The sequence below is a fragment of the Sceloporus occidentalis genome, unplaced genomic scaffold (assembly GCF_023333645.1).
Source record: "Sceloporus occidentalis isolate IW3139 unplaced genomic scaffold, rSceOcc1.0.p SCAF_3, whole genome shotgun sequence".
Taxonomy (NCBI): domain Eukaryota; kingdom Metazoa; phylum Chordata; class Lepidosauria; order Squamata; family Phrynosomatidae; genus Sceloporus; species Sceloporus occidentalis.
This window is the reverse complement of record NW_028316983.1, coordinates 46257114-46269924: the sequence shown is the minus strand read 5'-3', so window position 1 is coordinate 46269924 and position 12811 is coordinate 46257114. Positions and strand designations below refer to the sequence as shown.

General features: G+C 40.3%; 1 protein-coding gene across 1 annotated transcript in view; it reads left to right on the top strand.

Moving 5' to 3' along the window:
* PKP1 (plakophilin 1) overlaps window positions 1–12811 on the top strand; it is a 63242-nt gene that overhangs the window by 27029 nt on the left and 23402 nt on the right. Inside the window, exon 3 of the mRNA XM_089518560.1 lies at window positions 11792–12222. Within this exon, the coding sequence (XP_089374686.1) occupies window positions 11792–12222 (431 nt within the window). The remainder of the gene's footprint in view (window positions 1–11791; window positions 12223–12811) is intronic.

The window sequence follows — 12811 nt, the reverse complement described above, 5'->3', positions numbered from 1 at the left end:
TGCAAGTGGCCTTAAGGCACTTCTCAAAACTCTAAGTTCACAATACGTATGGATGACACATTTGTTTGGCTTTCACTTTACTATGTTACTAGGCAGTTTAAAACTTGAATTCTATTAGTTAATCCCAACTAGAGTAGATCTGTTGAATTATTGGTAGTTACTTATGTGTCGATCCATCATTTATCAGTTGATTCAGTGAATCTACTCTACTAACAAACTAACAAAATCATTATTTTCTGGACATGGTCTAAAGTCAAAAATGATTTTCACAACCAAAAATTGTATATGAAAAGTGTACTTAAATGCATGCAGAATAATCTGTACCATTGAGAAAAGCAGATCGGAGTGATGTAGACAAAATTTTCGATCTTTTTTTTTATTAAGAAATTTAATAAAATTTTACAAAAGGAAATAGAAAAGAACGATTAAAATCATACAGACTCTTACAATTATAAAACAATGGTATAAAAAGTTAAGGGTATATGTATAGGTATATGTAAAGTTAAGGGTAGGATAGATAGGATTCTATTGTTTATGTCCAGAATGGAAAGAGACAACAAATTTAGCAAGACTTGGGGCAAAGGTGAACAAATGGTACAAGAATTTGGCTTAAGAAATTAATAGACTTCTTTTGGAATCCTAGCAGATTAAATGTGTTAAAAATGGCTGTTGATCTATTATAAAAGTGTCAATCCTTAGAACAAAGAGTACCAAAGGGGATGCACAGGGGGAGCTTCAGGAGTGTAGCTATTGGAGAAGAGGCGAACAAATGAGCCAGTTGCCTCCACCAAAATAAATATTCTGCACCCTGATGAAATGATCCTTTCCTCCCCAAATTTATAACATTGCATTAACTTAAAGCTTCATTTGAACATTTAGAAATATAGTTTAGGCTTCCAAAGAAAACAAGAACACAAAGTTAACAAGGATATGAAAACATAGCAAGTACTAAAGTTCTAGATATGAATGATTATCCATTTTACACTGGCTGCAATGCTAGAAATTTGAGGACTTCAGGGAAATTTCATTGGGGAAAGAATTCTTATTTGGGGACAATGTTTTAACCCCTACCCCACTCCACTTCAATAGTTATATCCCTGGGGTATTTTATAACCTGCTATGATGAAGTGATGACTTTTCAGGGCTGGACTGTGTTTCTCTCCAAGAAATTAGCCAGCCATTTTAAAAGTATCATGGGTTTTCTTGGCCAACTGGTTTATTTGGTAGTTAATAAGATGTTTGTATGTATCCCTTATTCCCAGGCTTTGCATAAACACAGGAAAACTTCTTGCTTCAGTTAAATGAAAGGACTTCAGTTGCAATATGGATGAGTAGCCTGGCACAGTGCTTCTTAAGCCGTCTGATATGGCAGCCTGCCAGTTCCCGTTCCCCCACCCCACCCCACCCCCAATGTTACAATAGTGATGCCATTAAGCATGATACCTTAAGTATCAATCACAGTTTCAGAAAATATGCCATTCAAATTCAAAAGGAAAACAAATGAAAATAGCCCACCACACACATTTTTCAAGAGACTGCTCTCACACTCAGATTCGTTCCCCTCACCCTGAATACTGAAGAAGTGAGTTCAGGACCTGAAATCTGGGAACCCTAGAGAGGTTCCAGACAAAACTAAGTGAAATACCTAGAGTAGAGGTGGAAATCACATGGTCTAAATGTTCCTGGACTGCAGCTCCAGCCTATCTTATCATTGGCTAGGGCTGCTGAAAGTTCCAGCTCAACAATATCTGAAGGTCCATGTGATTGACCTTGAAACAGATTGACCTTGAGAAGGTCCATGTCCCTTGACCTTGAGACAGTAAGAGTTGTAAATATGCTGGAAGGTGATCTCCTGCCTGATCTCCTGCCCCTAGTCACCTTCCAGTGAGGTTTATTTGGAACCAAATTAGGTTGCTTGAAAAGTCCAATGCATAATTGAGAAAAAGATAAGTGAATTTTCCCCATAATTAGGACTTGCATCAGCATTTTCTGACAGTGCTTACTATACATGTATCTTACTATAAGATATGTAGAGTGGGGGGATACTGTATATTAGACAATCATCTCATTTGAAATGTGCTTCGAGAGAAGAGAACTATGGATAATGTGGACAGTAAAAAAGACAAATAAATGGGTCCTAGAACAAATAAAGCCCCAACTCTCCCTAGAAATCACAATGACTAAATTGAAACTGTTGTACTTTGGGCATAACATGAGAAGACATGAGTCACTGGAAAAGACAATAATGTTTGCTAAGGAGAAGGCAGTAGAAAAAGATGAAGACTGCATTCCAGATGGATAGATTGGAATCAAGGAAGCCACAGCCCTGAGTCTGTAGGACCTCAGCAGGGCTGTTGATGATAGGGTGACTTGGAGGTTTCTCATTCATAGGTTCGTCGTGTCAAAGTCAATTTAATTGCATTTAAGAATAACAAAAAAGAAATATTGTCTAATTCATCTTCAGGTCATCTCTGAAGTATGGTAAAACCATCTTTGGATCAACCAATGAAGGGTACTGTACAGAGCTAACAAATAAAGAAATAGTAGATGGGTTAAATCTTTGAAGAAAGAGATACAAATATATTTTAGAAATTGGATCAGAGAAGGGTTCAAACATTTCAGATATGGAGGTGGTTTTTTTTTCTTTGCTGGTTTTGCAAGTTCTTCTTCAGTTGTATGTAACAGTCTAGAGTGAATTAATTTTGCAAGCCTGATCAAGGTTGTGCACAAAACATCAATCAGGGTGGTACACCATCATATTTCATTGCCTTGACTTCTCCCTCTGGCCTGAGAGACACTCCCTCTCAACGTGTTTGCGCAAAATATATTTTAAAATTTAAAAATCACATCCATGCCATCTGCTGCTCTAGAAAGAAACCACCAGGGAGTTTAATAATAATAATAATAATAATCAGATCTTTCTCAGATCTGTGCTAGCTGTAGAAACTGGAAACACCCAGAACTGTGTTCTGTTTCTGAAAACAGAATTAAGTTATCTGCTTGGATTCTTCACTTTCTCTTGCTAAAAAGGGTGGAGAATGATAGTAAACTACTTCTAAAAAGTACTTGGTGACCTCATGTAAAAATTAAAAATCAGAATATATTATTATGTTACTTAATTTGTTCCATGAATCATTTTGCCAGCTGAAAAACTGCAAGAATAGTTATTTACAATTGATTTGGGGATTAAAGAGATGTTTAATTAATGATATGTTAAAAATGAGGAGGATAGTATTTGGTTTAGTGAGTGAAAAGCTGTGCAGGCTTGGATTGTTGAAATAATTTCAATTTAATGCTTTCTGTACTAAAGATCTGCATTATTAGCATCATCATTATTAACATTATGGTGGAAAAAGATGTTCCATCTCCACTAGCTCAAGGATGATTGGCTCTAAGGTCCCAATTAATATATACTAATGTCTGTCACTTTAGACAGTCAATTGGATTGCTCTACCTCAGGTCTCTGTTGTCATAAGTAGTAGTAGCTTAGTTTAACAAAACTGATATCAGATTTTAGTCAGTCATGGCAAAGAAGATCCCCATGCAAACGACTCTGCAGCATTTAGAATCCATTTAGCATAGATTGAGAATTCAAGTACAATGGAAGTTACTTTTAGTAGAAATGAGGCAATTTGTCACTTTTATTTTTCTACACATATGCATTTTTATTTAAACCCAAGTTTGTCCAGTCACTAATATGACTGTTTAGTAATGTCTTTTTAAAATGAACTGAAATATTTTTACCCATTTGTTTGACCAAATTCAGTAGAGAGGGCTATTCCCAGCATGCCACAGGTTAAAGGTGAAGAACTTCTCAGAAGGAGAAGGAGAAATCCATAGCTATCACTAATGCTATCTTACACTATGTAACACTATGTTACATTAACACTGTAATCACTATGATTATATGAGTCATATAATCATAGAGTTGGAAGGGTTTGCTGAGACCAACCCCCTGCTCAATGCACGATCTCCAGCCCTCCACCTTTACATCAGGCAGCCTTTAGTGTTCACAGGGCAGGTCTGGGGGATCTTTGGCTGACCACCTGTTCCCACCTGATCTACCCAGCAAAGCTGTTTATAAATGATTGGGGGAGCTGTAGCCCAAAATATCTCTGGCAGGGGAGTGATGACTCCCCTTCTCTGAATGGGGGAGGATGTGCCTTCAATGGGAGGACTGGCCCCTGAAAAACAGGATGCCTGACCACCCAGCAGACTCTTGCACTGATCCAGAGGACCGCACCCTGCATGTGGTAGAGGAGGAGGTGTTGCTTGGAATATTGCTTTGTATAAATAAACCATAGCAATCTGCTTTGGGCCAGTAGAACAAATTTTCTGCGCCAGTGACCTTGGATTCACTCTGGACATTTGCCTTTCCTGTTCTTGGAAGAGAACATTGCTCATGAAAAAAATGTGTGCTGTCTCCTCGTTCTCCTCCCTCCAACCCACTGTCACCACCCTTCTTCCCATGAGAGACAGCTCTGGTCACCTTGGTAGATGCCCTGTGCAGGGAACTGGACATGGAAGTGTGTTTCTGTTGGTTCTGCTGGATATTTCAGTGGCCTTTGATACTACTGACCATGGTATCCTTCTGGGTTGCCTCTCTGAGATGGGACTTGGGGTCACTGTTATGCAGTGGCTCCAGTCTTTTTCTGGATGGGCGACTCCTGTTTGACCACCTGACCACTGACCTGTGTGGTCCCTCAGGATTCTGTTCTCTCCCCCATGTTATTTAATATCTACATGAAACCAGTGGGAGAGGTCATCTGGACATTTGAGGTGTGGTGTCACCAGTATGCAGATGACACCCAATTCTATTTCTCCTTTCCATCTGATTCCAAGGATGCTGTCTCTGTACTGAGCCAATTTAAACTTAATCCAGACAAGACAGAGGTGCCCCTGGTCAGCTGAAAGGCAAATTGGGGAATAGGGACTTTGCCTGTGCTGGACAGGATTACTAGCTCGCAGTTTGAGTCCAGGGTATTCTCCTGGACTCAACTCTGAGCCTAGATTCCCAGATCTCAGCAGTGGCACAATTGCACCCATTTCTTGAGACACCAGATCTGGCTATGGCGACACATGTCTTGATTACATCCCATTTGGACTACTGTAACACACACTATGTGGTGCTGCCTTTGGAAACTGTTTGGAAACTTCAGCAGGTGCAGTAAACTGCAGCTAGAATGCTGACCACATATAACTCCCTTGCTAAAACAGCTTGACTAGCTACTGGTTTGTTTCCAGGCTCAATTCAAAGTGCTGGTCATGACCTCTAAAGCCCTATATGTCTTGGGCCCAGATTATATGAAGAACTGTATCTACCCATATAATAATAATAATAATAATAATAATAATAGAATTCATTTATATGCCGCCCAATCACTGGGAATCTGGGCGGCTTACAACAGAGGGAATAATAGACGATTCCCTGCCCTCAGGCTGTCAGAACACTAAGATCTTTGGAGGCAGGCTTTCTCTCAGCCCCTCCACAATCTCAGACTCGCTTAGTGAGGATACGAGAGAGAGTCTTCTCGGTGGCTGCTCCCACCCTCTGGAACACCCTTTCATGGGAGGCTAGGCTACCCCCTCCCTGCTTGCAAGACAAGATATTTTTATTTAAGCAGGCATTTGATATATAATCATATTGGGGTGGTTTTACGGAGTAGGTGTGTTTTAGGTATTCTTCTAGCTTGTGTATATTTTAATGTAATTTTATAATGTTTTTAGATTATTTTAATTATTTTAAATTATTATTATTATTATTATTATTATTATTATTAACATTTTAACTAATTCCAAACTTAAAGTGGCCCTCCTATAATGAAAATGGGTATGTATCTACTAGATAAAACAGAGAAACAGGCTCTTGATACATCATTGTCAACAGTCTGTTTGACCTGGGAACTCAATAATAGTTTAAGAAGCCAGAATCTGGTCCTCTATCCCCTCCCCCCCTTTTTTAAAGGTTCATATGGAACTTTATATGGAACCCTGCTTTATGTGGGGGATCTGCTCTGGACACCCCCCCCCCCCATGCAAAGTGAATTCTGAGCATGCTGAAGCCCCATTTAAATGAAGGGGCACACTCCTGTGTGTGGTGCAGTGTGGCGTGCACGCCACTCATCTAAATGGGGCTTCCTGTCTACGTGATCTCAAGTCCACATATGGGAAACACACATATGGGGCAGGATGACTGTAGTTTGCAATGTAGCTTTGGTCAAATGTTTGATACTTGTCAAGGTGCAAGGGTCAATACGTTGGAGTTGATTTTTGGAGTGAGTGCTTGGTATGCTAATTCAACTGCTGTGATATTACCAGGCCCTTTTTTGGTACACAGTTGTAGCACTATGGAGCGTTACAGACCACCCAAAACAGGTGGCCGCCGGTTGCTGCGTCTGGGAACCGCAGCGGCCAAACCGTGTGGTTCCTGGGTGCAGCCAGAAAGAAGCGCCAAAATGGCGCTTCTTCCTGGGCCCTGGAAGTGGCGCCGCAAGGTGTGAGGCGCGCACTCACGGCACCACTTCTGGTGTGCGACGTCCAGATGCTGCACGTCTGCAACGTCAAATTGGCGGTGCCCATCTGTATGCGGCGCCGCCATTTTGACGTAGTCGTTATGTGAGAGGGGCAAGGCGCGTCAGGAAGCGCCGCCCCTCGTGCGTAATGACGACGCCCCATAGGGCCCGTCCGGAACGCACCTATGATTCCACTTTAATTGCAGCAACCTATGGAATCTTGGGGTTAGCAATTTAAGGTGTGGCATTTAGAAATGTCAGCCAGGGAACCATAGTGCCCTAAAAGGCTTTGGACCAGGATAGCTGAAAGACTGCCTCTCCAATACGAGCTTGTTTAAAATTTGAGATCCTCAGATGAGGCTCTATTGTGTGTCCTAACATGTTGTGAAGTTATGTTGCTATGTACATGCAATATGACTTTACCTGTAGCAGCACCTTGACTGTCGAACCCTTTACCCAAGGAAGTTAGGCTGGATCTATTTTTTTTAGCTTCCAGTCTGCAGCCCAAACAGTGCTGTTTCACATGGTCTTTAACATTTGAAATTGCTCTATTTTAATCCTTTTAAAATTGCATGTAAGGATTATTTTTATATTCTTTAAAAAAATTAAAAAGTGTCTTGATTTGTTTTTCAAATATTTTATCTTTCTACTGTTTTAGGGCCGGTACAGACATGCCAAAATAAAGCTGCTTCGGGTCACTTTGGAGGTATGCTGTTTCAATGATGCATGTGTCCTAAGAGGCCAGAAGCTGCACCAAAGCTGTACTCCAGTCGTAAGGACTGGAGCATGGCTTTGGTGTGGTTTCCAGACTCTTAGGATGCATGCATCATTGAAAGAGCATACCTCCAAAGTGACCCAAAGCAACTTTATTTTGGCCTGTCTGTACCGGCCCTTCGTTTCTTTTATTTGTTCATTGCCTCAGAAGCCCATGGTTATAAATAAATAATAGACAAATAAATAGTGTCTGCAAATCCTAGGATTCCATAGGATGCAGCTATGACAGTTAAAATGGACCCATAGTGTTATAATTGTGCAGTGTGAAAGAGCCCAGGAATGATGCCCAGGAGCTGTTGCACTAAAATTCCACACAATTTCATACACACACCCACACTCAAGTTTTACTTCTTGTACTTCCAGTTTAGTTCTAGCTTGAGAAGCAAACAGGCAGGTTTCTACTTGTTAAACAGTGTCCCAGAGTTAGCTCTGGTGTATTTAAACTAATTTTGCTTTGTTTCAGGCTGTCTGAACTTAGCTCAGTGACTGGAGGTCCAAAATGCACTGCAGAAATCATCCCGTTTGAGACCACTTTAACTGACCTGGCTCAGTGTTAGGAAATTCTGGGAACTGTAGTTTGTTGAGTCACAAGAGCTCTCTGACAGAGAAGACTCAGTGTCTCACCAAACTACAGATCCCAGAATTCCCTAGCATTGGGCCAGGGCAGTTAAAGCGGTCTCAAACTGGATTATTTCCGCAGGGGAAAAAAAAGAGGGGGGAGCAGAATGCCAGATATAAGCTTACTTTAGTTATTCTTTCAATTACAAGTTAACATACACTTATATTTCAGCAAAAAGCAATAACAGAAACATCAACTTGGCAGAAATGTTGTGTCTCTCGGGCATTTGCTGAAAACACAAGCTAGCTATTATGCTTCCACTGCAGACTTAATGTATTATTTAAGTATGGCTTCTGTTTTCCTATGAACGTATCCGCATCAAGTGTCTGGAAAAAGAACAAACAAAAACTTTTTACAAGAGTGTGTGTGTGTTATTTGTTTTGATCTGTTTATGAAAAAGAATGATCAAACTATTTTTTTTCAACCTGCATTTTGGAATGACAGAACACTTTTCATTTCTTTTTAGTTAGAAACATGTTCTTCCCAGTGAAGCCTGGGAATTGTGGGTGCCAAGCTATTAGCTTTGGGAAGGCACTTTTCTCTTAAATGAGTCCTTAGGAGCAAGTCAGTTCAAGCCCAGCTTGGGTGGGGTGAAATACACAAGTTGTCTCCTTCAAAGATGTAGGGGGAAAACCCAGCTTCTTTTGTGTGAAAAGAAGCACGTTATGCAACCTAGTGCCTGAATGTTATTATAATTTCTTTCCTTCATGCTGCTGGGTTCTCTGACTAAATGTTTGTGTCCCTAAATGTCTCATTTTCCCATGGATTCTAGGTGGTAGGTGTTTAATGGCTGTCATTACAGCTTATTATTTTATCCTAAAACCTCTGCTCTGCAAGTTAAACATCATAATATAATATCATAAATCCACTTTTCCTCTTCACTGGGAGGGAAACAGAAGCCAAGCTCTTAATGTGATATATGGGAAGTAATAATATCTTGTCAAGCAGAGCAGCAAGGATACACTGCCTGTAAAGTGTATTTTGAAAGTTTGAAAGACTGGAACATGAATAAAAGTGCACTTGAATTGAAAAAAATTCCTAATGGGGATAGAGATAAACTTTAGATTTTAAACAGCCCACACACCTTCCAACAGTTCAGAGATGAAAAGTGGGACACATGTGGCTAAGATGGCAAAAGTTATTAAAGAAGAAGAAATGATCTAAGTTGGGATATAATTGTTGAACAAATTAAAGAAATAATAGATAACAATCAAAAGGAGAAAGGACACAAACTGTAAATAATGTAACAATTGCAGCCATTAGTTTGTTTATGAAAGAAAAGAACACATGGGAGTAAAAGAACAGTTTTTTAAAAGTAGGAATCAATCTTGCTCCCAATGCTTTTAATGTTTATATTCATGCTTCAGGAGTGAGAATTTATGGCACACAACAAATGAAAGAAAGTTATACTTAACTCCAAGGTTCACTATTAAGAGAGTGTCCCTAATAGTGAACCTCAGAGGTAAGCATAGTTGTCTAAATCACAGTTTTTAAATCTAAGACTTTACTAGTCCATCAGGTATTTGTTAATATTTTGTGCAAAATTCCATTAATATTATTTTCAAGTTTCCATTTTTTATTTCATGTCATGATGATTTTTAACATCTAATAATAGGTGAATATGTGTTAAGAAATATGAGACTGTGAAGAATAATAGATGTAGGATGGGCAATAGTGTGAATAAGTTGAACCATTCATAATAGCGGAATCTCTGCTTTCCCTCCTCACGAGAATAACAAAAATTGATTCCATTCTGGAAGTAAAGTCTGTGAGTCACCTTTGTATGGATTCACTCTACCCCAGCTAGACATAGAGAAGGCCCCCACCAACAGACTTTAGTCTTCAATCATGCAGGGAGTGGCACTTCTTCAGGTATCAAATTCAAAAGCCATTTCACTGTTATCACCAGCACTTTGAATTTAGACCAGAATCATATCAGTATCCATTGCAATTCATTTAAGCCCAGTGTTATATGGTTTCTGTAGGGTGTACCAGTCATCAGTCAAGCTGCATTTTCAATTATCAGCAGCTTGAGAGTTCAAAGGCAGCCCCACATAGAGATCATTACAGCTTAATCAGGAAATCACTAATGTATGGATTACTGTGGTTAAATAATCCCTATCCAGGAACGGCCATAGCAGGTGCACCAGTGAAGCTGGCTCCAGGCACTCCAAGACATGAGGTCCACCTGGGCCTCCAGTGAGAGGGGTGGATCTAGGAGTATCTCCAAGCTACACACCTGCTTGCTCAAAGAGAGTGCAACCTCACCCAGGTCAGATATGTTATTCAGTTCCTAGATCCAGGAGCTACAGAATCACTGTCTTATTGTGATTCAGCTTCTATTCACTGGGTGTCACCCAACACATTACAGTATTCCACTGGTCCAGCACCTGTGCCTTTGCCCCCAAACCTAATGATCAGAAAAAGGTCAGTTTAGTGCCATCGGCATATGAAAAAAATCAAAGTAATTCAATACTCCTGAATGATGTCCCCCCCAAAAAAACCCTGAGTGGCTTCATACGGATATTAAACGGCAAAGAGATATAGATATTATATACATATCATATAGATGTGAAACAGCACAGGACAAGACGGAATGCTGTGACAATCCACAGTCTGAATACGAGTCTCCCTTTCACTGAGTTGTTTACTGATACTGCTTTACCAGAGAGTAAATCCCACCAAATGCAGTGCAAGTTGTTTCTGAGTATACTTTATATTATAATTTATTTATATGATGAAATAAATATTGACCCTCATTGAGTCACACTGGCTCATAACTGGTGTTGTTTGGGCTCATGTTTGGTCAGCAGAATGTCTTGGGATGACATTGCTCCTACTGTACATGGTTTATACACCAATGGTGTCACTAGGATTGGTGTCACCCAGTGTGGTAACTCATGGTGTCATCACCCCCCTCCCCTTTAACTTCTTCCCATTTCACATCATTCATTATTCTTAGTCATTCTTTTTTTGCACTAGTGTTACTCATAAATCATAATTCTCATATACCACTGAATGTCATGCTAATAGTTGTGACATAAACAACTCACACAATTAAAATTATACTGTCAAATTACAATATCATATGCAAAACCTAAATGTATTTACATATATGTAATGAAGATTTGGTTAAAATGTAATGTTTTAAAAGAAAGATTTTTTTTGAAATTTGAAATTTTAATTTTAAAAAATTATGAGGTCTCTCCTTTCTCCTTCCACTGACCTTCACCCCACTCCCACCATCTCTTAAAACATTTTAAAGGGGAGCAGGCAAATCCCACAGCTGTTTCTGCCAAAAGGTAGGTGTTTGAGGAGCAGTGGTATAACCCCCCCTCCCTTAGGGTGTCACCTGGTGTAGTGCTCGCCCCCCACATCCCCCTAGTAATGCCACTGTTATATACTATGTCTACCAGTATGTCTATCAGTGAATGTGAGCTGAATTTTACTTTTATTATGGGTAGCATCCAGTGCCTCTGAGGAGATTATCGCACCCAGGAATCCCAGCAAGAGAGACACAGGATGTAAAAGATGAAAATGGATGTTATCACATTTAACCACGTCTGGGCTGTAGGCAGCCCATATACACTCGGGCTGCCCATCTGCTACTTGGATTTCTCCTGTGGCTTTTTTAAGAATGAGCTTTTCCCATTCTTGAAAAAGTTGTGGGAGAAGTCCAGGTTTCAGACAGGCTGCCTGAATGGATATGGGTTGCCTAAAGTCCAGACACGAGTAAATGTGATAACATCCATTTTAATATTTTAGACTCTGCATCTCTCCCACCGGGATTCCTGGGTGCAATAATCTTCTTAGTTTCTATCTTGTGCCCCTAAACCCAACAGATATCTAATAAAAATGTTGATTATTTCACTCTTCTCCTTTTCAGATGTACAATGGAACCCTCAAAAGAGAAGGTGCAGAGAACAAGCGCTACAGTTCATACAGTCAAATGGATAGCTGGGGTGGAAGGAACTACAACAAGATCTGCAGTCCTACCAGTCCTGGCAGTGATTACTGCTTTGTTCAGAATATGAAGAGTAGTCGGAGTGAGCCAGATCTCTACTGTGACCCTCCGCGAGGCACACTAAGGAGAAACCAGAGTGGAAGCCGTGTGAGTCACAAAGCAAGTCTGAATCGTCACAGTCTCTACAGCAATACATGCAACAACCAGGGAATTACTACCACTACAAGGACAAGCAAGAGAATTCCCGTCCGCAGTTCCTCTTACACTTCTGCTAACAAGCAAGATGTGGTCTATGCTCAGCCGGTAGCTAGCAAACAAGATGTGGTCTATGGACAGCCTCCTTCCAATTCAAAGTAAGTTTCCATGCCAGTCTTCTCTGCTTATGCAAACTTATGTATACATACCAGCCAAGTTAAGATAACAGTACATTCAACTAATGAAATGGAATCTAATCCATGCCATGAAGGCTGAGATTGCAGTGAGAACTGTGCAGTAAGCACGCAGTGCTTGGAAAGGGGTTCCTCTGGACATTCAACAATTCAGTGTGGTCCTTGGGATGTTGATGAACTTATCAAAGGCCCTGGCACTCTTTCCAAAATAGCTAGCCCTTCAAAGGGGGGGGGGAGACTAAATGTAATGTGCATCATTGCTTGTCACCCAAAATGGTGGACATGATGGTTGGTGATGGCACTCCAGAACTCCAAATGAGCCAAAAAATTAGTCAGTGTAGCTGTCCAGGCTTTATACCATGTCCACCTGCTGGCATAGTCTGTAATAAACCTGTTTATAGTTGATGTTCCATTTTGCTGCAAGAAACCCCACTGGAACATAAAACTGGCCAGTCTTCCAAACGACTCTCTAAGAAAGGCTTAGTTATTGTAGAGAAGACTATTATATATCCAGTCTCATCTTTTAAAATAATGGCTCTAACGTCATTCCCAG